The 21,588-nt window shown below is 42.6% G+C and overlaps 1 protein-coding gene across 1 annotated transcript in view; it reads left to right on the top strand.

Annotated features, from left to right (window-relative positions):
* nhlrc2 (NHL repeat containing 2) overlaps nucleotides 1-21,588 on the top strand; it is a 114,653-nt gene that overhangs the window by 50,890 nt on the left and 42,175 nt on the right. The window contains exon 7 of the mRNA XM_059653039.1: nucleotides 3,920-4,148. Within this exon, the coding sequence (XP_059509022.1) occupies nucleotides 3,920-4,148 (229 nt within the window). The remainder of the gene's footprint in view (nucleotides 1-3,919; nucleotides 4,149-21,588) is intronic.

The following is a 21,588-nucleotide window of genomic DNA, read 5'->3' as shown; positions in this document are numbered from 1 at the left end:
TTTCATGGACAAAGGATGAGGAGGTTGGGTGGCCTTGGAGTATGCACAGATTTTGTTCTGAAGGAACAGTTGGAGACATCTGGGACAAGCATTGCGCTAATTGCCAATACTCAGTACTGGTTCTTATTTGCTTGTTGAGAATTTGCACTGTCTAGTATCTTAGTGAAGGAGAGGAGAATTAGAAGTGGTGTATAAGTGAGGAGGGTTGGGGCTTGAATAAGATGAAAAAGTAATAATAATACATTTGATACCGCTCAGTGTAAGATTCTAAAATCATTTAAGCTTCAAAGGATAAATCAAAAAAAATGTTTCTCAATGTCAACAATCAGATTTTCTCACTCTTACTGTTTTACCCACTTTCCTTGCCATTATTCATGCTACACTACGGAGGGAAAACTCCAGCCAAAAGTTTCATTGCTCAATAAATATTACCTGAAATAAAATTTGAAATTATTTTCTGACATCATGGATACATTTGAAAACTAAATGCTACTTTGTAGTTACATTAAACCTGGAACACAACCAAGATCTGTTCTCATGTAGGTCATTTCACCTATTATTGTTAGGAATGGGTTAAATGGTGTAGCAGTGTATTTATATCTGCTGAGCATCAGTAAATGTAAACAAAGTTCACAAGCATGTCCTAGTGGAAACAATCCATACAATTTAAATCTGTTGGCCATGAGTTGTTGTAGGAACAAATCCAGTGTCATCTACTGTTAACAAGACATGCCCTTACACGTTTAAGTTTTTGAATCTTTTACATAGCACATTTTTGAAAGTCCAAACTGATGATGGCACAGGACAGGAAGCAAGGTGTGAGAAACTGGTGTGAACAGAACATAACATTGTTATCACTTTAATCAATCAAATTAAAGTATTAGAACATCGAACAGTACAGCACAGAACAGGCCCTTCAGCCCATGATGTTGTGCCAACCATTGATCCTCATGTATGCACCCTCAAATTTCTGTGACTATATGCATGTCAGGCAGTCTCTTAAATGTCCCCAATGACCTTGCTTCCACAACTGCTGCTGGCAACGCATTCCATGCTCTCACAACTCTGTGTAAAGAACCCGCCTCTGACATCCCCTCTATACTTTCCTCCAACCAGCTTAAAACTATGACCCGAGATAATGGGAACTGCAGATGCTGGAGAATTCTAAGATAATAAAATGTGAGGCTGGATGAACACAGCAGGCCAAGCAGCATTTCAGGAGCACAAAAGCTGACGTTTCGGGCCTAGACCCTTCATCAGAGAGGGGGATGGGGAGAGGGGACTGGAATAAATAGGGAGAGAGGGGGAGGCGGACCGAAGATGGAAAGAAAAGAAGATAGGTGGAGAGAGTATAGGTGGGGAGGTAGGGAGGGGATAGGTCAGTCCAGGGAAGACGGACAGGTGAAGGAGGTGGGATGAGGTTAGTAGGTAGATGGGGGTGCGGCTTGGGGTGGGAGGAAGGGATGGGTGAGAGGAAGAACCGGTTAGGGAGGCAGAGACAGGTTGGACTGGTTTTGGGATGCAGTGGGTGGGGGGAAAGAGCTGAGCTGGTTGTGTGGTGCAGTGGGGGGAGGGGACGAACTGGGCTGGTTTAGGGATGCAGTAGGGGAAGGGGAGATTTTGAAACTGGTGAAGTCCACATTGATACCATATGGCTGCAGGGTTCCCAGGCGGAATATGAGTTGCTGTTCCTGCAACCTTCGGGTGGCATCATTGTGGCAGTGCAGGAGGCCCATGATGGACATGTCATCTAGAGAATGGGAGGGGGAGTGGAAATGGTTTGCGACTGGGAGGTGCAGTTGTTTGTTGCGAACTGAGCGGAGGTGTTCTGCAAAGCGGTCCCCAAGCCTCCGCTTGGTTTCCCCAATGTAGAGGAAGCCGCAGCGGGTACAGTGGATGTAGTATACCACATTGGCAGATGTGCAGGTGAACCTCTGCTTAATGTGGAATGTCATCTTGGGGCCTGGGATAGGGGTGAGGGAGGATTGGAGGCTTGGGGACCGCTTTGCAGAACACCTCCGCTCAGTTCGCAACAAACAACTGCACCTCCCAGTCGCAAACCATTTCCACTCCCCCTCCCATTCTCTAGATGACATGTCCATCATGGGCCTCCTGCACTGCCACAATGATGCCACCCGAAGGTTGCAGGAACAGCAACTCATATTCCGCCTGGGAACCCTGCAGCCATATGGTATCAATGTGTGCTCCTGAGATGCTGCTTGGCCTGCTGTGTTCATCCAGCCTCACATTTTATTATCTTGATATCAATGTGGACTTCACCAGTTTCAAAATCTCCCCTTCCCCTACTGCATCCCTAAACCAGCCCAGTTCGTCCCCTCCCCCCACTGCACCACACAACCAGCCCAGCTCTTCCCCCCCCCCTCCCCCCCACCGACTGCATCCCAAAACCAGTCCAACCTGTCTCTGCCTCCCTAACCGGTTCTTCCTCTCACCCATCCCTTCCTCCCACCCCAAGCCGCACCCCCGTCTACCTACTAACCTCATCCCACCTCCTTCACCTGTCCGTCTTCCCTGGACTGACCTATCCCCTCCCTACCCCCCACCTATACTCTCCTCTCCACCTGTCTTCTTTTCTCTCCGTCTTCGGTCCGCCTCCCCCTCTCTCCCTATTTATTCCAGTTCCCTCTCCCCATCCCCCTCTCTGATGAAGGGTCTAGGCCCGAAACGTCAGCTTTTGTGCTCCTGAGATGCTGCTTGGCCTGCTGTGTTCATCCAGCCTCACATTTTATTATCTTAAAACTATGACCCCTCGTGTTAGCCATTTCTGCCCTGGGAAATAGTTTCTGGCTATCAACTAACTATCTATGCCTCTCATTATCTTGAATTATTGTTTTATAAAAATTAGTGGAACTTGGACAACATCTGGTAATCAGTGTACAATACTACATCCAGCGTCTGCTTGAATTTGCTGTACATTTGCACTTAAATAGAGAGCAGCAATAGCTTCGTAACTAATTTGCCAGTAGATTTTCGATGGTCAAGTGTCCCCTTGACATGGATAAGTGGAAGGAGGAAGAGTTTTAGGCCGATTGAAATTATATATTCTACCGGTATGCCAGCTCAAAAATGTACTATGTACTCCTTAAGTCAATTAATTAATTTTCAATAAATTTTAATCAGGGAATACAAGAAATTACCAATTTAATTATTCATGAGTTAGGAAAATAAAGTCTAGAGTTTTTCGGTACAAATTTCCAATACATGTTTAAAAATGAAAGAAAATCATATGAGACTTGCACATCCTTTATCTTTTACACAATAATTATTTAAGGCCTTAGTATATTTGTTGACTGCTGAAACTGTCAATGGATAGTGATTATTAATATATCCAGAAAATAATCAATTCTGTTTGGCCTACCATTCAAAACATTTGAATGTGGTCTTGTCCAAAAACAGATTTTATAAAACTATTCAAGTCAGGATCATCTGCAACACTGGGGAGCCTCAGATATGGCTATTCTCCACTGCCATGACTTGATAGGGTTCCTTAACCAAAAATAAATCTGAAAGTAGCCACATAGTTCTCTGGTTGCTGCCAGTCTGCTAAGGCAAATTCCAGGCAGTGACACACCCCATAAAATACCGGGTAATGTAGACTCCAAAATGGTGGTCCTTTTGCAGAAAGAACAAACTGATATGTTGTCCTATCTGAACAGGGTCTAGTTATTTGGAAGAGAACATGCTGTTTATAATTTGAATTGGACCATATTCAGAAATTTATATTAACCTGAACTTTGTGTCCAATTCAAATGTTGCAGTAGTACTTGCATATTTGGGTACACCTACAAAATTTTGGAAAAGAAAATGCTTCTGAAATTGTTTCATTCATTTTTTAAGACAAATTATAGCTAAATTTATATTAGTGTCATAAATGTGCACATATACCTGTTTCTTCTAGAGAGTACAAGAAGGGAACATGCATTCGTTTTGCTGGGAGTGGCAATGAGGAAAATAGAAACAATTCTTATCCTCACAAAGCAGGTTTTGCTCAACCATCGGGTCTGTCTGTAGCTCTTCCAGAATGGAATTGCATTTTCGTTTCTGACAGTGAGAGTAGCACAATCCGCTCTGTATCTCTGAAGGATGGTGCTGTAAAAAACCTTGTGGGAGGAGAAAGGGATCCTCTGGTAAGTAAGATTATTCATGTTTTAAATGAGTTTTGGTTGAGTAAAGTTGTCACCTAAAATGGTACAACCTATTATTTACTAGGATAATAAAATGTGAGGCTGGATGAACACAGCAGGCCCAGCAGCATCTCAGGAGCGCAAAAGCGGACGTTTCGGGCCTAGACCCTTCATCAGAGACGGGGATGGGGTGAGGGTTCTGGAATAAATAGGGAGATAGGGGGAGGCGGACCGAAGATGGAGAGAAAAGAGGATAGGTGGAGAGGAGAGTATAGGTGGGGAGGTAGGGAGGGGATAGGTCAGCCCAGGGAAGACGGACAGGTCAAGGAGGTGGGATGAGGTTAGTAGGTAGGAAATGGAGGTGCGGCTTGGGGTGGGAGGAAGGGATGGGTGAGAGGAAGAACAGGTTAGGGAGGCAGAGACAGGTTGGACTGGTTTTGGGATGCAGTGGGTGGAGGGGAAGAGCTGGGCTGGTTGTGTGGTGCAGTGGGGGGAGGGGACGAACTGGGCTGGTTTTGGGATGCGGTGGGGGAAGGGGAGATTTTGAAGCTGGTGAAGTCCACATTGATACCATTGGGCTGCAGGGTTCCCAAGTGGAATATGAGTTGCTGTTCCTGCAACCTTCGGGTGGCATCATTGTGGCGCTGTCGGAGGCCCATGATGGACATGTCATCTAAAGAAGGGGAGGGGGAGTGGAAATGGTTTGCGACTGGGAGGTGCAGTTGTTTATCGCGAACCGAGCGGAGGTGTTCTGCAAAGCGGTCCCCAAGCCTCTGCTTGGTTTCCCCAATGTAGAGGAAGCCACACCGGGTGCAATGGATGCAGTATACTACATTGTCAGGGGAAGGTGCCGGGTGTGGTGGGGTTGGAGGGCAGTGTGGAGCGAACAAGGGAGTCACCATCATCGTGGGAGCACCTTCCCCTCCAACCGCAGGAAATGCTACACTTGCCCCCACACCCCTATCCCAGGCCCCAAGATGACTTTCCATATTAAGCCGAGGTTCACCTGCACATCTGCCAATGTGGTATACTGCATCCATTGTACCCGGTGTGGCTTCCTCTACATTGGGGAAACCAAGCAGCGGCTTGGGGACTGCTTTGCAGAACACCTCCGCTCGGTTCACAGTAAACAACTGCACCTCCCAGTCGCAATCCATTTCCACTCCCCCTCCCGTTCTTTAGATGACATGTCCATCATGGGCCTCCAGCAGTGCCACAATGATGCCACCCGAAGGTTGCAGGAACAGCAACTCATATTCCACTTGGGAACCCTGCAGCCCAATAGTATCAATGTGGACTTCACCAGCTTCAAAATCTCCCCTTCCCCCACCGCATCCCAAAACCAGCCCAGTTCGTCCCCTTCCCCCCCACTGCACCACACAACCAGCCCAGCTCTTCCCCTCTACCCACTGCATCCCCAAACTAGTCCAACCTGTCTCTGCCTCCCTAACCTGTTCTTCCTCTCACCCATCCCTTCCTCCTACCCTAAGCCGCACCTCCATCTCCTACCTACTAACCTCATCCCACCTCCTTGACCTGTCCGTCTTCCCTGGACTGACCTATCCCCTCCCTACCTCCCCACCTATACTCTCCTCTCCACCTATCTTCTTTTCTTTCCATCTTCGGTCCACCTCCCCCTCTCTCCCTATTTATTCCAGAACCCTCACCCCATCCCCCTCTCTGATGAAGGGTCTCGGCCTGAAACGTCAGCTTTTGTGCTCCTGAGATGCTGCTGGGCCTGCTGTGTTCATCCAGCCTCACATTTTATTATCTTGGATTCTCCAGCATCTGCAGTTCCCCTTATCACTATTATTTACTAAACCCAGTTATAGGAATTAAATGCATGGAAGCAGCATTTCAGAACTTATGCAGTTGGGTGAAGATGATAAAATTTTAGACATGTTCAGTTGCACCATTTTTTTTTAATACAATTTTAACATCTGTCCAGCAAGTTATAAAAATTTTCTCATTTGTCAGAAATAGCTAATGGGGCCCAACCAAGTTGCTGTCCCACATTTCATTCTTTAGGTAGTTGCTACTGTCCAAATTTACTTCAATATATGGCGGGGAAAAAAAGAACAGTAATAAATCCAATTGGATTTTTTAAAAATCAATTGTTTTATGTAATCTTTTCCAGTGTTAGCTGCAAAAATGTTGTGATGAAATAGGTTATGGAGTCTCATAGAGTGTTAAAATAATAACTAACATTTGTATCCTGTTTTAGCAACAAAATTATGCTATACATTGAGATTTTAAGTGTTCAGATTAAGAGTAGGTAGGGTTGGATTGGTATGGAAAATTATGTAACACTTTCCACTATTTATTTGAATTTTGAAAAGTTTTCCGTGGATTATGATGTGAACTATAAATAAAGTGAGAAAACAATAGGCTCAAACATATTAAATTATTTGGCACGCCATGAATGTAGTCCAACTTTGAAATATGTATTTTGTCATTGATGTGCTTACGCTGTAAGCATGTAAGCTTGCATGTCGCTTTTCTAATGTCCATGTCCATTGTGTGATAGTTTGGATGTGGCACTTGATGTGCGCTATTTTTTTTTAACCTGTTTATAAATGAGCAACAAATCATATCTGCACAGGTGAAGGACAGGAAGCAGAGCTCATAAAATGCCAGCAACTACTAATGATTTGCAAATTAAGCATGAGTAGTGAAAACTTCTTCTCATTAGGTAAAAGTGATTTAGCTAACTAAATTCCTGAAAATTATTTGGCAAATTGTCTTGAATAACTTAAATTTTGTAAAATATTTAATTTTTCTACTCAACTTAAACTCAAAAAGTGTAAACAATCATTTAAGAAGTACTTTTTCTTTCCCAACCAAAATTTCTAGCATGAAATGACTTGCTAAAATTGTTAAAGTAAAACTGGCTGGCAGAGTTGTCTGAAAGTGATAATTACCCTCAAGAAAAGTGTGCCTGGACGGACAAACTGAAGCTTCGTTTGAATACTTAGCTCGAGGTTAAGCCCTTGTTTGGGCTTTGCTGTAGTCAAACTAGGTGCTTAACCTGGGCTGTCAATGTTATCCAGTCTGCTGGTGCTTGGACTATATCACATGAACTAAGGAAGAGTCTATCGTCTATATTTTGTAAAGTCTGTATCTTTGCATTGTTCTGTATTTTTGGTTTTGAAATGAAGAAAGCACTGTTTTAATAACCAAGGCTGATGGAAGAGATAACACAGTGTGGAGCTGGAGGAACATAGCAGGCCAGGCAGCACGAGAGGAGCAGGAAAGCTGATGTTTCGGGTCACGACCCTTCTGCAGAAATGGAGGAGGGGAAGGGGGCTCTGAACTAAATAGGGAGGGGTGGGTTTGGGCTGGGAAAGGTAGTTGGGATAGTGATAGCAGGTAGGTAGTGGTGGGGATTGGTCAGTGAGGTGAGAGGAGTTGATAAGTGGGAGAGGAGACAGATACTTCAAGGAGTCGGGGGTGAGAGGGAGGGTTAGTCTTGGGAGATGAGGCCGATGGGTGGGGAGATTCTGAAGCTCATAAATGTGGGATGGCGACAGTGAGCGCAGGTATCCCCATCACTACCTACCTTCACTCCCCTATCACCATTCCACCTTTACAAGCTTCAAAATCGCCCCACCGCCAGTCTGTGCCAAGACCAACCCTCCCTCTCATCCTGCCTCCTTGACGTGTCCATCTTCTCTCCCACCTATCTGTTCCTCCTGCCTCACTGACCAATCCCCACCACTACCTACCTGCTATCACCAACCCCCCCCTCCCTATTTATTTCTGAAGAAGGGTCCCAACCTGAAACATCAGCTTTCCTGCTCCTCTTATGCTGCCTGGCCTGCTGTGTTCCTCTAGCCCCACACTGTGTTATTACAGACTCCAGCCTCAGCAGTTCTTGCTATCTGTGATGGAAGAGATTGCTGCACATTTTCAAAGCAAGCTATTAACACTTGACTGAATTATGTACATTGCTGCTTGGTCGAACAGGGGAGATGAGGTCATTCCAAGAAGCTAGAGCGAAGGGGCCTTTATGAAGGGTGATTCGGTCAGCAACAAGTAGCTGATTGTATTCTGGATTGATGACTAGTTTTGGTGACAAAGGCCTTCTGCCTTCCCTGCAATGCATTGCCATGCTGTTTTGCACTGTGTCCCCTCAGCCAGATATTAAAGGCTCCCTGCATTGCTGTCTTTTCTTGCTCTTCAGCATAGACATGCAGCCAGGCAAATTCTCTTGGTTGTCAGCAGTTAAGCAAGTGGATACTTTTCTTTACATCACTATGTGCCCCAATTTCACATCTGCACTATTTGCCAAAGCATTAATGACAAATCCATTGCTTTTGCATTAGCCAAATGACCATGTCTTAACACCCATGGAGAGTAGTCCTCAGTCATGACGAGAGGCAATCTTCAGTCTGGGGTCATAGAATCATAGAATCCATACAGTGTGGAAGTAAGCCACTGGGTCCACACCAACCCTCCCAAGAACATTCCACCCATACCCAACCCCTTACTCCGTAAGCCTGTATTTCCCCAAGGCTAATCTTTCTAACCTACACATCACTGAACACAATGGGCAGTTTAGCATGGCCAGTCCACCTAACCTGCACATCTTTGGACTGAGAGGGGAAACTGGAGCACCCAGAGGAAACTCACGCAGACATGGGGAGAATGTGCAAATTCCACATAGACCGTTGTCTAAGGCTGGAATCAAACCTGAGTCTCTGGTGCTGTGAGGGAGCAGTGCTGTCCCAGCACATCGGTCAAATGCTGACTCCGATAGGGCTTGGATAGAGTTTGTTGGCCACTTGCGGCAGTTAGGATCAAGAAACTCTCCTTGTGTGGGAGAGGAACCAAATGTTGGGCACCCCACCCATCTTGGCCCTGTTGTCTGCCCCCTCCAGTGGACCTCTGTCTCCTCATGCTGTGTGTTCCTTCAGACTGTGACAACTGGAGACCAGGCTGGCAGCGTCTAGTGACATAGTCTCTTCTGTTGATCCTGAGGGAAGAGGGCAATCTTCTTCACACTGTCCCATCATCCTGTTCCCTGTCAGCAAGATGGAGTGCCACTTTTCCTCAGTCAAGCGTGTTTGAGGCAATTCACACTAATCATGAAGAGCAGTGCTTGACTGGGGGCTCTGCATATACTTTAAAGGGTGCAGAGATCCCAGAAGTAACAAGTGTTTACACAGATGAATGGGAGAATGCAACAAGCGGACCACCATAGAAGCAAGGTGCACAGGTAATGAGATGAGTTTGAGAAAATAGTTCAAAGAAATTTGGTGATATTTGTGTATAGGAACCCTTTGCAAAACAAACCAAATTTCTGGTAAAATTCAACCCAATGTCTCACGAAAGTATCACAAACAGGCATAACATTCTGCACCTTTAGAACTCTAAGATCACTGCAGTTGTAAAAATAATGAGGAACTTTCACCAGTTTGATGTGTTATAGGTGTGGAGCTGGATGAACACAGCAGGCCAGGCACATCCGAGGAGCAGGAAAGCTGATGTTTCGGGTCTGAACCCTTCTTCAATAATCCAGACCCGAAACGTCAGCTTTCCTGCTCCTATGATGATGCCTGGCCTGTTGTGTTCACCCAGCTCCACACCTTGTTATCTCAGATTCCAGCATTGGCAGTCCCCATCGGCAAATATCTGGTATGTTATAGAGTCATGGAGTCGTATATCATGGAAACAGATTTTTTGGTCCAACTCTTCTGCGCTGATCAGTTATCCCAATCTGACCTAGTCCCGTTTGCAAGCGTTTGGCCCATATCCCCCTAAATCCTTCTGATTTATTTACCCATCCAGATGCCTTTTAAATGTTGTAATTGAACTCGCCTCCTTCACTTCTTCTGGCAGTTTGTTGCATACATGCATGACCCTCTGCGTGAAAAAGTTACGCATCTGATCCCTTTAAAATCTTTCCCCCCTCACCTTAAACTTATGCCCTCTGGTTTTGAGCTCCCCACTTACGGAAAACAACCTTGGCTATTCACCCTATCCATGCTACTCGTGATTTTATAAATCTCTGTATGGTCACCCCTCAGCCTCTGATGCTCCAGGGTGACAAAACTCTAGCCGATTCAGCCTCTCCCTATAACTCAAATACTCCAGTCCCAACAACATTCTTGTAAATCCTTTCTGCACCCTCTCAAGTTTAACAACATCTTTCCTGTTGTAGGGCTACTATAATTGTACACAATATTCTAAAATGACCTCTCCAATACCCTGTACAGCCACAACATCACATCCCAACTCCTATACTCAAAGTTCCGACCAATAAAAGCAAGTATGCCAGACTCCACCTTTGCCACCTTGTCTGCCTGTGACTCCGCTTTCAACGAAGTATGCACCTGTACTATTCGGTCTCTTTGGTCGGCAGCACCCCCCAGGGCCGTACCTTTAACTGTACGTGTCCTGTCTAGCTTTGCCTTAGCAAAATGCAACACTTCATGTTTATCTCAATGAAACCTTATCTACCACTCCTCAGCCTATTGACCATTCAAGATCCTATTGTACTTTGAGACAATCTTCTTCACTGTCCACTATGCCACCTATTTTGTGGCATCTGCAAACTTACTAACAATACCTCCTACATTCATATCCAAATCATTTATACAAATAACAAAAAGCAGTGCACCTAACACTGATCCATGTGGCACACTGCTGGCCACAGTCCGGCAGTCTGAAAAATAACTCTCTATCACCACCCTCAGTCTCCTATTTTCAAGCCAATCCTTATCCACTTGCCTAGTTCTCCCTGGATCCCATGTGATCTAAGTTTACTAACTAGTCTACCATGCAGAACCTTGTTGAAACTTTGCTGGAGTCCACATGGACAATGTCTATCTCTGTGCCTTCATTAATCATCTTTGTCACCTCATCAAAAAAACTCAATCAAGTTAGTGATTCATGATTTCCCTGACAAAGCCATGTTGACTATCCCTAATTAATACTTGCCTTTCCAAATGCAGGTAAATCCTGCCCCACAGCTTACCCACCACTGACGCAAGGCTGACCAGTTAATAGTTCCTTGACCTTGCAGCCTTTCTTAAATAATGATACCGGAATAGTCCGCCACTAGTCATCTGGCAACTTAACCGTGGGTGTAGATGATGTAAATATCTCAGCTAGGCGCCCAGCAATCTCTTCCCTACCTTCTCGCAAAGTTCTGCGAAACACATTTTGGGTAATTATCTACCTTTACTGTGTTTTTAAGTTGCCAGCACCACTTCTTCTGTAACATGCACTCTTTTCAAATTTGTTCATTTTATGTTCTGATTTAGCTATTGTTATCGTTTGGAAATGGAAATTAAGTAATATGAGATGTTTAAATTTTATTGTATTACATAAAACATAGAACATTACAGCGCAGTACAGGCCCTTCGGCCCTCGATGTTGCGCCGACCTGTGAAACTAATCTGAAGCCCATCTAACCTACACTATTCCATTATCTTCCATGTGTTTATCCAATGACCATTTAAATGCCCTTAAACTTGGCGAGTCTACTACTGTTGCAGGCAGGGCATTCCATGCCCTTCCTACTCTCTGAGTAAAGAACCTACCTCTGAAATCTGTCCTATATCTATCACCCCTCAATTTAAAGCTATGTCCCCTTGTGCTAGCCATCATCATCCGAGGAAAAAAGCTCTCACTGCCCACCCTATTTAATCCTCTGATCCTCAGCCTTTCCTCATAAGACCTTCTCTCCATACCAGGCAACATCTTGGTAAATCTCCTCTGCACCCTTTCTAATGCTTCCACATCCTCCCTATAATGCGGTGAGCAGAGCTAATCGCAGTATACCAAGTCAGCCGCACCAGAGTTTTCTACAGCTGCATCATGACCTCTTGGCTCCAAAACTCAATCCCTCTACCAATAAAACCTAACACACCGTACGCCTTCCTAACAACCCTATCAACCTGGCTGGCAACTTTCAGGGATCTGTGCACATGGACACCGAGATCTCTCTCTGCTCATCCACACTACTAAGAATCTTACCATTAGCCCAGTACTCTGTATTTCTGTTACTCCTTCCAAAGTGAATCACCTCACACTTTTCCGTATTAAACTCCATTTGCCACATCTCAGCCCAGCTCTGCAGGTTAACTATGTCCCTCTGTAACCGGCAACATCATTCCATACTATTCACAACTCCACCGACTTTAGTGTCATCCGCAAATTTACTAACCCATCCTTCTACATCCTCATCCAGAACATTTATAAAAATGACAAACAGCAATCGCCCCAAAACAGATCCTTGCAGTACACCACTAGTAACTGAACTCCAGGGTGAACATTTCCCATCAACACCACCTCCCTCTGTCTTCTTAGAGCTAGCCAATTTCTGATCCAAACTGCTAAATCACCCTCAATCCCACGCCTCCGTATTTTCTGCAATAGCCTACCATGGGGAACTTTATCAAACGTTTTACTGAAATCCATATCCATCACATCAACCACTTTACCCACATTCACTTGTTTGGTCACCTTCTCAAAGAACTGAATAAGGTTTGTGAGGCACGAACTATCCTTCACAAACCGTGTTGACTATCCCTAGTCAAATTATTCCTTTCTAGATGATTATAAGTCCTATCTCGTATAATCCTTTCCAACACTTTACCTACAACCAAAGTAAGGCTTACTGATCTATAATTACCAGGGTTATCTCTACTCCCCTTCTTGAGCAAGGGGACAACATTTGCTATCCTCCAGTCTTCGGGCACTATTCTGTAGACAATGACAACATAAAGATCAAAGCCAAAGGCTCTGCAAACTCCTCCCTGGCTTCCCAGCAAATCCTAGGATAAATCCCATCCGGCCCAGGGGACTTACCTATTTTCACACTTCCCAGAATTGCTAACACCTCTTCTTTGTGAACCTCAATCCCATCTAGTCTCGTAGCCTGTATCTCAGTATTCTCCTCGACAATATTGTATTTTTTCTGTGTGAATAGTGACGAAAAATATTCATTCAGTGTCTCTCCTATCTCTTTGGACTCCACACACAACTTCCCACTACTGTCGTTGACTGGCACTAATCTTACTCGAGTCATTTTTTTATTCCTGACATACCTATAGAAAGCTTTAGGGTTTTCCTTGGTCCTACCTAACAAAGACTTCTCATGTCCCCTCCTGCCTCTTCTTAGCTCTTGCTTTAGGTCCTTGCTGGCTAACTTGTAACTCTCAAGCACCCTAACTGAGCCTTCATGCCTCATCTTTACATAAGCCTCCTTCTTCCTCTTAACAAGAAATTCAACTTATTTAGTAAATTATGGTTCCCTCGCTCAACCACTTCCTGCCTGCCTGACAGGTACATGCTTATCAAGGACACGCAGTAGCTGTTCCTTGAACAAGCTCCACATTTCAATTGTGCCCAGCCCCTGCAGTTTCCATCCCCATCCTATGCATCTTAAATCTTGCTTCAACGCCTCATAATTGCCTTTCCCCCAGCTATAACTCTTGCCCTGCAGTTTATATCCATCCATTTCCATAGCTAAAGTAAACCTAACCAAATTGTCACCAAAGTGCTCACCTACCTCCAAATCTAACACCTGGCTTGGTTCATTACCTAGTACCAAGTCCAATGTGGCCTCGCCTCTTGTTGGCCTATCTACATACTGTTTCAGGAAACCCTCCTGCACACATTGGACAAAAACTGACCCATCTAAAGTACTCGAACTGTAGAGTTTCCAGTCAATATTTGAAAAGTTAAAGTCCCCCATAACAACTACCCTGTTACTTTCACTTCTATCTTGAATCATCTTTGCAATCTTTTCTTCTACATCTCTGGAACTTTTCAGAGGCCTATAGAAAACTCCCAACAGGGTGACCTCTCCTTTCTTCTTTCTAACCTCAGCCCATACTACCTCAGTAGACGAGTTTTCATCAAACATCCTTTCCGCCAGCGTAATACACTCTTTGACTAACAATGCTACACCTCCCCCTCTTTTACCATCTTCCCTGACCTTACTGAAACATCTAAACCCCGGAACCTGCAACAACCATTCCTGTCCTTGCTGTATCCATGTCTCCGAAATGGCCACAACATCGAAGTTCCAGGTACCAACCCATGCTGCAAGTTCACCCACCTTATTCCGGACACTCCTGGTGTTGAAGTAGACACACTTCAAACCACCTTCCTCCCTGCAGGTACACTCCTGCGAGCTTGAAACCTTATTCATGAGCTGACTATTCTCAACCTCCTGTATACTGGAGCTACAATTCAGGTTCCCATCCCCCTGCTGAATTAGTTGAAACCCTCCCGAAGAGCATTAGCAAATTTCCTCCCCAGGATATTGGTACCCCTCTGCTTCAGGTGTAGACCATCCCATTTTTAGGGTCCCACCTACCCCAGAATGAGCCCCAATTATCCAGGTATCTGAATCCCTCCCTCCTGCAGCATCCCTATAGCTACGTGTTCAACTGCTCTCTCCCTATTCCTCACTTTGCTAGCACATGGCGCGGGTAACAAACCAGAGGTAACAACTCTGTTTGTTCTAGCTCTAAGCTTCCACCCTAGCTCCTTGAATCCTTACATCCTTACATCCCCATCCCTCTTCCTACCTAAGTTGTTGGTGCTTATGTGGACCATGACTTGGGGCTGCTCCCCCTCTCCCTTAAGGATCCCGAAAACACGATCCAAGACATCACGGACCCTGGCACCTGGGAGGCAACGCACCAACCGCGCGCCTCTCTCGTTCCCACAGAATCTCCTATCTGTCCCCCTAACTATGGAGTCCCCAATGACTAATAATCTCCTCCTCTCGTCCCTTTCCCTTCTGAGCAACAGGGACATACTCTGTGCCAGAGACCTGTACCCCATGGCTTACCCCTTGTAAGTTGTCCCCCCACAACTGTATCCAAAATGGTATACTTGTTATTGAGGGGAATGGCCACAGGGGATCCCTGCACTGTCTGCCTGTCCCCATTCTGCTCCCTGACTGTAATCCGATCTACCTTTTTCCTGTACTTGAGGTGTGACTACCTCCCTGTAACTCCTCTGAATTACCCCCTCAGCCTCCCGAACAATTTGAAGTTCATCCAGCTCCAGTTCCGTAACACGGTTTCTGAGGAGCTGGAGTTGGGTGCACTTCCCACAGATGAAGTCGGTGGGGGCACTAGTGGTGACCCTTACCTCCCACATTCTACAGGAGGAGCGTGCAACTGCCCTAACATCAATTCCCACTGTTCTGAATTCCCAAGCAGACTATTGAGGAAAAAAAGAACTAGTAACCTTACCAAATCAGTGCTCAGAACTTTTTTTGGTTAGAGGAGGAGGATGGATGGGAGACACTGTCTAAGTAGTGTTTTGGGTAAAGCACCCGCCCAAATATATTACCTTGCTTACTCAGCCATCCCGTTTCCGCTCCTGCTTAGCACATTCTCTGCCTGTTCACGAGGTAAGCTTTTAAACAATTAACTTACCTTGCCAGCAGCCCCCGGTCCTCGCTCTCACTGCTGCTGCAAAAATGGAGGATTTGTGATGAAAATATTCAATACCAAATGTTCAAATGTCATATATAATGAGCATTAATAAATTTAAAATAAAATGCTGCATCTTTTTAATTACATTTTTAATTTCATTCACAAGGCCACTGATTATTGTTCATCCTCACTGCCCTTGCCTCCTTGACAACTAAATAACTTGCTGCTGGGCTATTTCAGGGCATTATAAACCAGTGAATCTTACATCAGCGGTGGGTAAGTTGTTGGAGGGGATTCTGAAGGACAGGATTTACATGTATTTGGAAAGGCAAGGACAGGTAAGGGATAGTCAGCCACAATGCACTGGAGTCAGATTATAGATCAGGTTTGATAAGTATTGTGGATTTCCTTCTCTAACATATTTTTGTGTACCAAATGAATATTTACAATGATGTGGCAGTCACATTGTCTGCATCACTCATCCTAGCTTTCTACTTTAAATTTATTTAATCAACTGTATTTGAATGCCTCAACTGCAGTGAAGGGATTTGAACTTACTTTTGAATCTTAAGTCCGGTCCTCGGATTTTAATATTCACTTGCTATTTCAATGTAAAACAAGTCAAGACGACTACTGTGCTTACAAAAGAAAATGGCGTCACATTATGAGGTCATACTTCATACTTTATGTTTGATGTTCTCCAATGGTGTGAATGTGATACACTTTCACTTAAGCATGATCAGCCATGAACTTTCTATAGAATTATGAAGGGACTTGGCAATAGGCAAACATACAGCCTAACAATAATATGTAACTTAACCCATCTCTTATGCCACTTGTGGGCAATGAGTGTTGACCCTGGCTGTTTTCTTGCATCCTTCCTCCATAAGTTACAGGCATGAGTAATAACCCAAAACTGCAGGATTTTAGCATGTTGTAAAATAAAGTTTGCAGAATTTAACCTCCGTGCTAAACTGATAGGATTGAAGCAACCATCTTGTTGAAGATTTAGTCAGGTTACCATTTTTCAAAACAGCTTCACATGTTTCACATTGTGGAAGATACAGTTGTGTAGGGCCCTTAATCCTTTTAAGAAATATACAGTTATGCACTTAATCAGTAATTCCTTCATTCTGTTTTAATTGATGTCTTGTTCAGAACACATTCCTGTTTTTTTTAATCAATAGCAACAGACTCCATTATGCACAAGTAAAGACATCTGCATGAGTAGCTTATTTAGACAATAGGTTAATCAAAACTTCTTATCATGAACTTATATATGTGGGCACATTTTAAAGCAGAAAATATCTTCCAACAGCATTTAAAATGCAGATTAATGTTTTATGTGGAGAAGCATTTCAGATGCTGATGATTGATTTGAATATTTTGAGTATCTTGTGTAATTATTTCATTTTTGTTATTTCAATATGCTTATTTTTTTCTTTTATGACTGAAGCTTTTAGAGAGGCTGGATTTCTTTGTAGACCAAGACAAATCCCAGCCTTGAAACACAAGTAAGCTTTCATATCCACCTGTTTCTGCTCGCATTAGAACACTTCAGGATCACTAAATTCAAATATGTAACTTCAATGAAAGCTGTATATTGCCCGTGGCTGTATATGACAGAATGGCTATAAGGGATTTTCTTTTAAACTAACACAGATAATCAAAGGAAAGTTTAACTGATGTAGCGTTTCATATAGTTCAAATCATGGCCTTCGCAGCCAGACATCAAAATGCCTCTGAGTCTTAGTAAACTGGGACTTGAATGCCAACAGTAAGATTCTGATAGGTCAGCTCAGATGAAAACCATCTGATTTGAGATTTCCAACTTTTATATGAAATAGAAAGAGAAAGCTTGACATACCTGGCATGAGTTTTTTTAAATAATTATAATTACATATTAGAGTAGGCACACATTCGTTCAAGAATAGGAGTTTAAATGTATTGGATATTGGGGGAATTAAATTTCTGGTGGCAGTTAGTCTTGGATGCAGAGACTAGTTTCAGTAAACACCTTGAAATTTTTTTCCTGTCAGCAAGAAGATTAGAACAACAAAAAGATAACTTTGTAATATATCAAGAGACAAATAACATAGCAAAGTGGGCAGAAACAATTTTGAAACAGGGTCACCATAACCTCAAGAACAAAGAACTGCCACTTCAGATAAGAGGGGAGCTGTTCCCAAAAATGTTAGTTTTGCCCCAGTATCGTAGTATTAGGTTTAACTATGCAAACTTTATTAGTAACTTTATTATTAGAGCTGATATTACAAAAACCATAACAATTGGTAGAAGTAACATCCTTTTTAATCTTCTGTACTAAGATCAGGAAGGGATGTGAATTGCATGACCAAATTTGAAAAGTCAATAGTAATAAGCAAGTATACAATGTGCTAGCAAATGTTTTGGAAGGTACATAACAGTCAGTTATTGACCAAGTTCCAAAATTGTAGGAGCCCGAGGACAGGTGATAGGGAGTCTGGCAAGCATCATGAGATGATGGGAGAACCTTGGGTGGCCCATGAGGTTGTCCATCGTTGATTGTGTATCCACAGGATTGGATGGGTCAGAGGGGATGAAGTAAACATTGAAGTCAATGTTGCATGTCGCCATTATAATGCGATATGTATAAATATTATTGGGAAAGTCCTAGATAAATGTTAAATTTCAGAATTTTTGTGATTGAATTATCATGTTTGGAATTCCATTTCCTGGCCAGAGTGGATTACGAAACGTTATTTTAACTGCGCGAATCTTTAATTCCGGATGATAAGATTTGCACATCTGAAATGTTGATTGGTGTGGATTATGCTCCAACAAAGGGGAAAGTTACAATTTCTGTCCAGGAGGCAGAGGGCTTGTTGACATAATTACATGCAAGAGTTTTTGCTCCCCCTCTTTAGATCAGCAATAAACTATCTGCGCAGCTTGAATTTACACATTCTCTATGTATAATTTTTAATCGACAGAAATACTTAGACTAATTAAACCATTCTTCTCAAAGTGTAATAGAAGGATACTATTCTATTTTACAGATGACTGCAGATATAAAAGGTTTTTGCAACAGCTTTGAATTTCTGAATTTGGCTGCAGATTTACAATGTCGTGTCATAGTGACGTACAAGTCATCCTTAACCCATCAAACCACTCATTAACAACAAATTTCAGTATCGGAGAGCTACTATGAAAGCATCAAATATGTTGAGTATTAGGCTTTTCTAAACCACCAAGCCGGGGCACATTTAAGCATATCATAATAAAAAATTATATTAAGATTCACATGGCCTGGCATTCTAAAGGGAATAGTTACCTGAAATTTAAAAGGATTCTGGAAAATAATAAATGCATGCACACTGTCTCAGTGGTTTCAATGCACAGAAAACAAAATTGTTAGTGTCTTTGAAGGGGTAAATGAAATATTGTATTTGGACAAATTTACATGTAGATATATCCAATATCCAGAGAGCTATCAAGTAATGTTTTATAAAAGAAGTCATTTAAGAGCAAGAATAAGCAATGTATATTGTTGCCTTGACTCAAACAGAAATATTTGACTTTTGTTTTAAGATGTTTTTCATTGGACAGCAAATCTCTCCAGGCCTCAGGAATGTGATAGGATGGTGACTAGTTGAATTGCAAACTTGGATAAAAGCATGTGATGGGATGGTGGCAGAAGAAGCCAAACAAAATTAGAATAATGGCTTGTAATGGCAAGTGAGGTTAACATACACTCTGGTGAATGGAAAGTTTAGATGACATCACTAAACTGCTGTCTTTCTGTTGGAGATGTTTGTCTCCTTGACTTTCCTTTTAAACAAACTGAATTTGATGATTGAGCCACCACCCGAGATATGGGGACCATACATGGAGAGATAAGTAAAACCTCACAAGTCTTTTGATAAGATCATTTGAGAATCAAGAATGTGAGGCATGAAAATGAGATACTGCATAAGTGTGCAAAGATAGTCTGAGATTAGTCCAAAATAGATTGCTACAAAGAAAGGGAAATAAATGTACTGAAAAATGGATTTCAATCATGTGCATGTACTTGAGAAGCAGTATGGCATGAAATGTGGTCAGTATAGTGAGAAAACATCTTAATTTACAAGACATTGCAACCTACTCGCTAGAGATAATGATCACAAAATAATTGGGATAGAGTAAAGAGTGGAATTGAAATGAACAAGCGGAATTTAGATTTAAACAACCAAGGGCTTTGAACACTTAGTAATAAGTTTCTTTAAGGTTATTTACAGATGAAAGAGAATTGGAGAATTTTAAGTCCATGTATGATGCTATTTTGTTGTTGATTTGTGGATTGAGAACTGGAGCATAGCAAACCAAAGTAAGGAGCATAAATCTGAATTTATAATTGAGGTTATCGATGTTACCATTTACGACACAAAATGTTATGGAAACAGATTAACTGAAAGAAAATACAAATGTAAATAATTTAAACAGATCACCATAAAAACATCAAGAGGAGAGGAACAGTGTTCGAAAGAAGTTGATGATGGAGAAACAGTGGCAGCATTGCTGAAGTACTATTGGAAGGAGATGGAATGATGGAGTTATTTGTAGATGGATCTAGAAACGTTGAGGGACTTGAAAGTAGGAGTGCAGATCCCTAACATTTACTCAGCCCAAGTAGGAGAATTAAAAGCCCTGACGGGAGCACTGAAATTAGCCAGGGGTGACAAAGTTAACGTGTACAGAGATAGCATGTAAGCCTCACATGTAGCCCATAGTTATCTGATGTCCTGGACTATGCAAAGGTATATCACCTTGACCAGGGACCAATACAAAATTAAGAGAAGGTTCAAGATTTAGTGGAAGCAACAAAATTGCCCAAACAAGCTGTAGAAGTTAAAGTTGAGGAAAGCGTTGTACTCAACAAGAGGAAAAGGCTATGGATAAGTGCAACATTGTGACTGGAAAAATTGGATATTCATGTTGAAACTGATGGTGAAATGAACTTCTCCTCTGATTCAGGCAGAAAAAATTTAAAATGCCTGACAGAAATCTGCGAACAGACGGCAGCAAGAACTGTTATCTTGCAAAATCTTAAGAATGTTGTTGGCAGTGTTTTCCCCCAGTGTCTCATCTCTGTGTAATGACACAAAGCCTGGGTGTAATATAACCACAGGTCAGGCAGCATCCTACTCCTCTGATGCTGCCTGACCTCCAATGTTCTTCCAGCTCTAGACTGGCTTGACTTTGACTCCAGCATGTCCAGTTCTTGCTATCTGTGTAATGTCGCCCATGAGCCAGAAATTATGGACAAAGGACTAGGACCTGGGAGATAGTTAGAGAAGAGATCAACATGTTCCTTTCTCCCAGTGAAGTTAAAGAAGACCTTCTGTGAAAATTGGAGTGTTATCACAGAAAATTACCATCACAGTTACAAGGAGAACATTCCTTACATTTGCCTGAAATCAGTCATAAAACAAGGAGTAGTCTGAAAGTATTATAGATTCAAGACTTGCAAATCTTTTTGAAAAGTTTAAATTTTTTTTAAGCTGCAGCAGAAAATATGTTGTGGAAAAAGTGGTTTAGCTTGTTCTCAAAACAGGTATGTCTTTTTGGAAGACATCCAATTTGACCTACGACTTTGGAATGAGAAATGTTTTGTCTGTATGCCTACTTAGAAAATGTTTTCTTTAAAACAACAGAAACTTAAAATGCAATTTGAGATTATTAAACATTTTCTGATAGCTTTTTAAAACGAATTAATTGCCAGTTAATTCCTGCTGGCAGTTTTCTATCTTCTTACCACACAGAAGGTGTGTAAGATGTTTTGTGTGGATATTATTAACCCACTGGGATTCTTCCAGTTCCAGTGGATTTTGTTTTTGAATAGGTTTCAAAAACATAACAAGGGAGCTAGAAGTCTTGTGGAGGCAAAGTCTTTGCTGAAATTGGGATTGATAAAATTACTTGAGACATAGTCACGTACATAGTGGGAAATTCAATTAAATGTTAAAGGTCAAAGAAATTTAAATTTTTTAATATTAATTTAAAAATAGAACCCA

This window comes from Stegostoma tigrinum, chromosome 20, assembly GCF_030684315.1.
Source record: "Stegostoma tigrinum isolate sSteTig4 chromosome 20, sSteTig4.hap1, whole genome shotgun sequence".
NCBI classification, from domain to species: domain Eukaryota; kingdom Metazoa; phylum Chordata; class Chondrichthyes; order Orectolobiformes; family Stegostomatidae; genus Stegostoma; species Stegostoma tigrinum.
The sequence above is the reverse complement of the archived record's forward strand: the minus strand, read 5'-3'. Positions and strand labels throughout refer to the sequence as shown.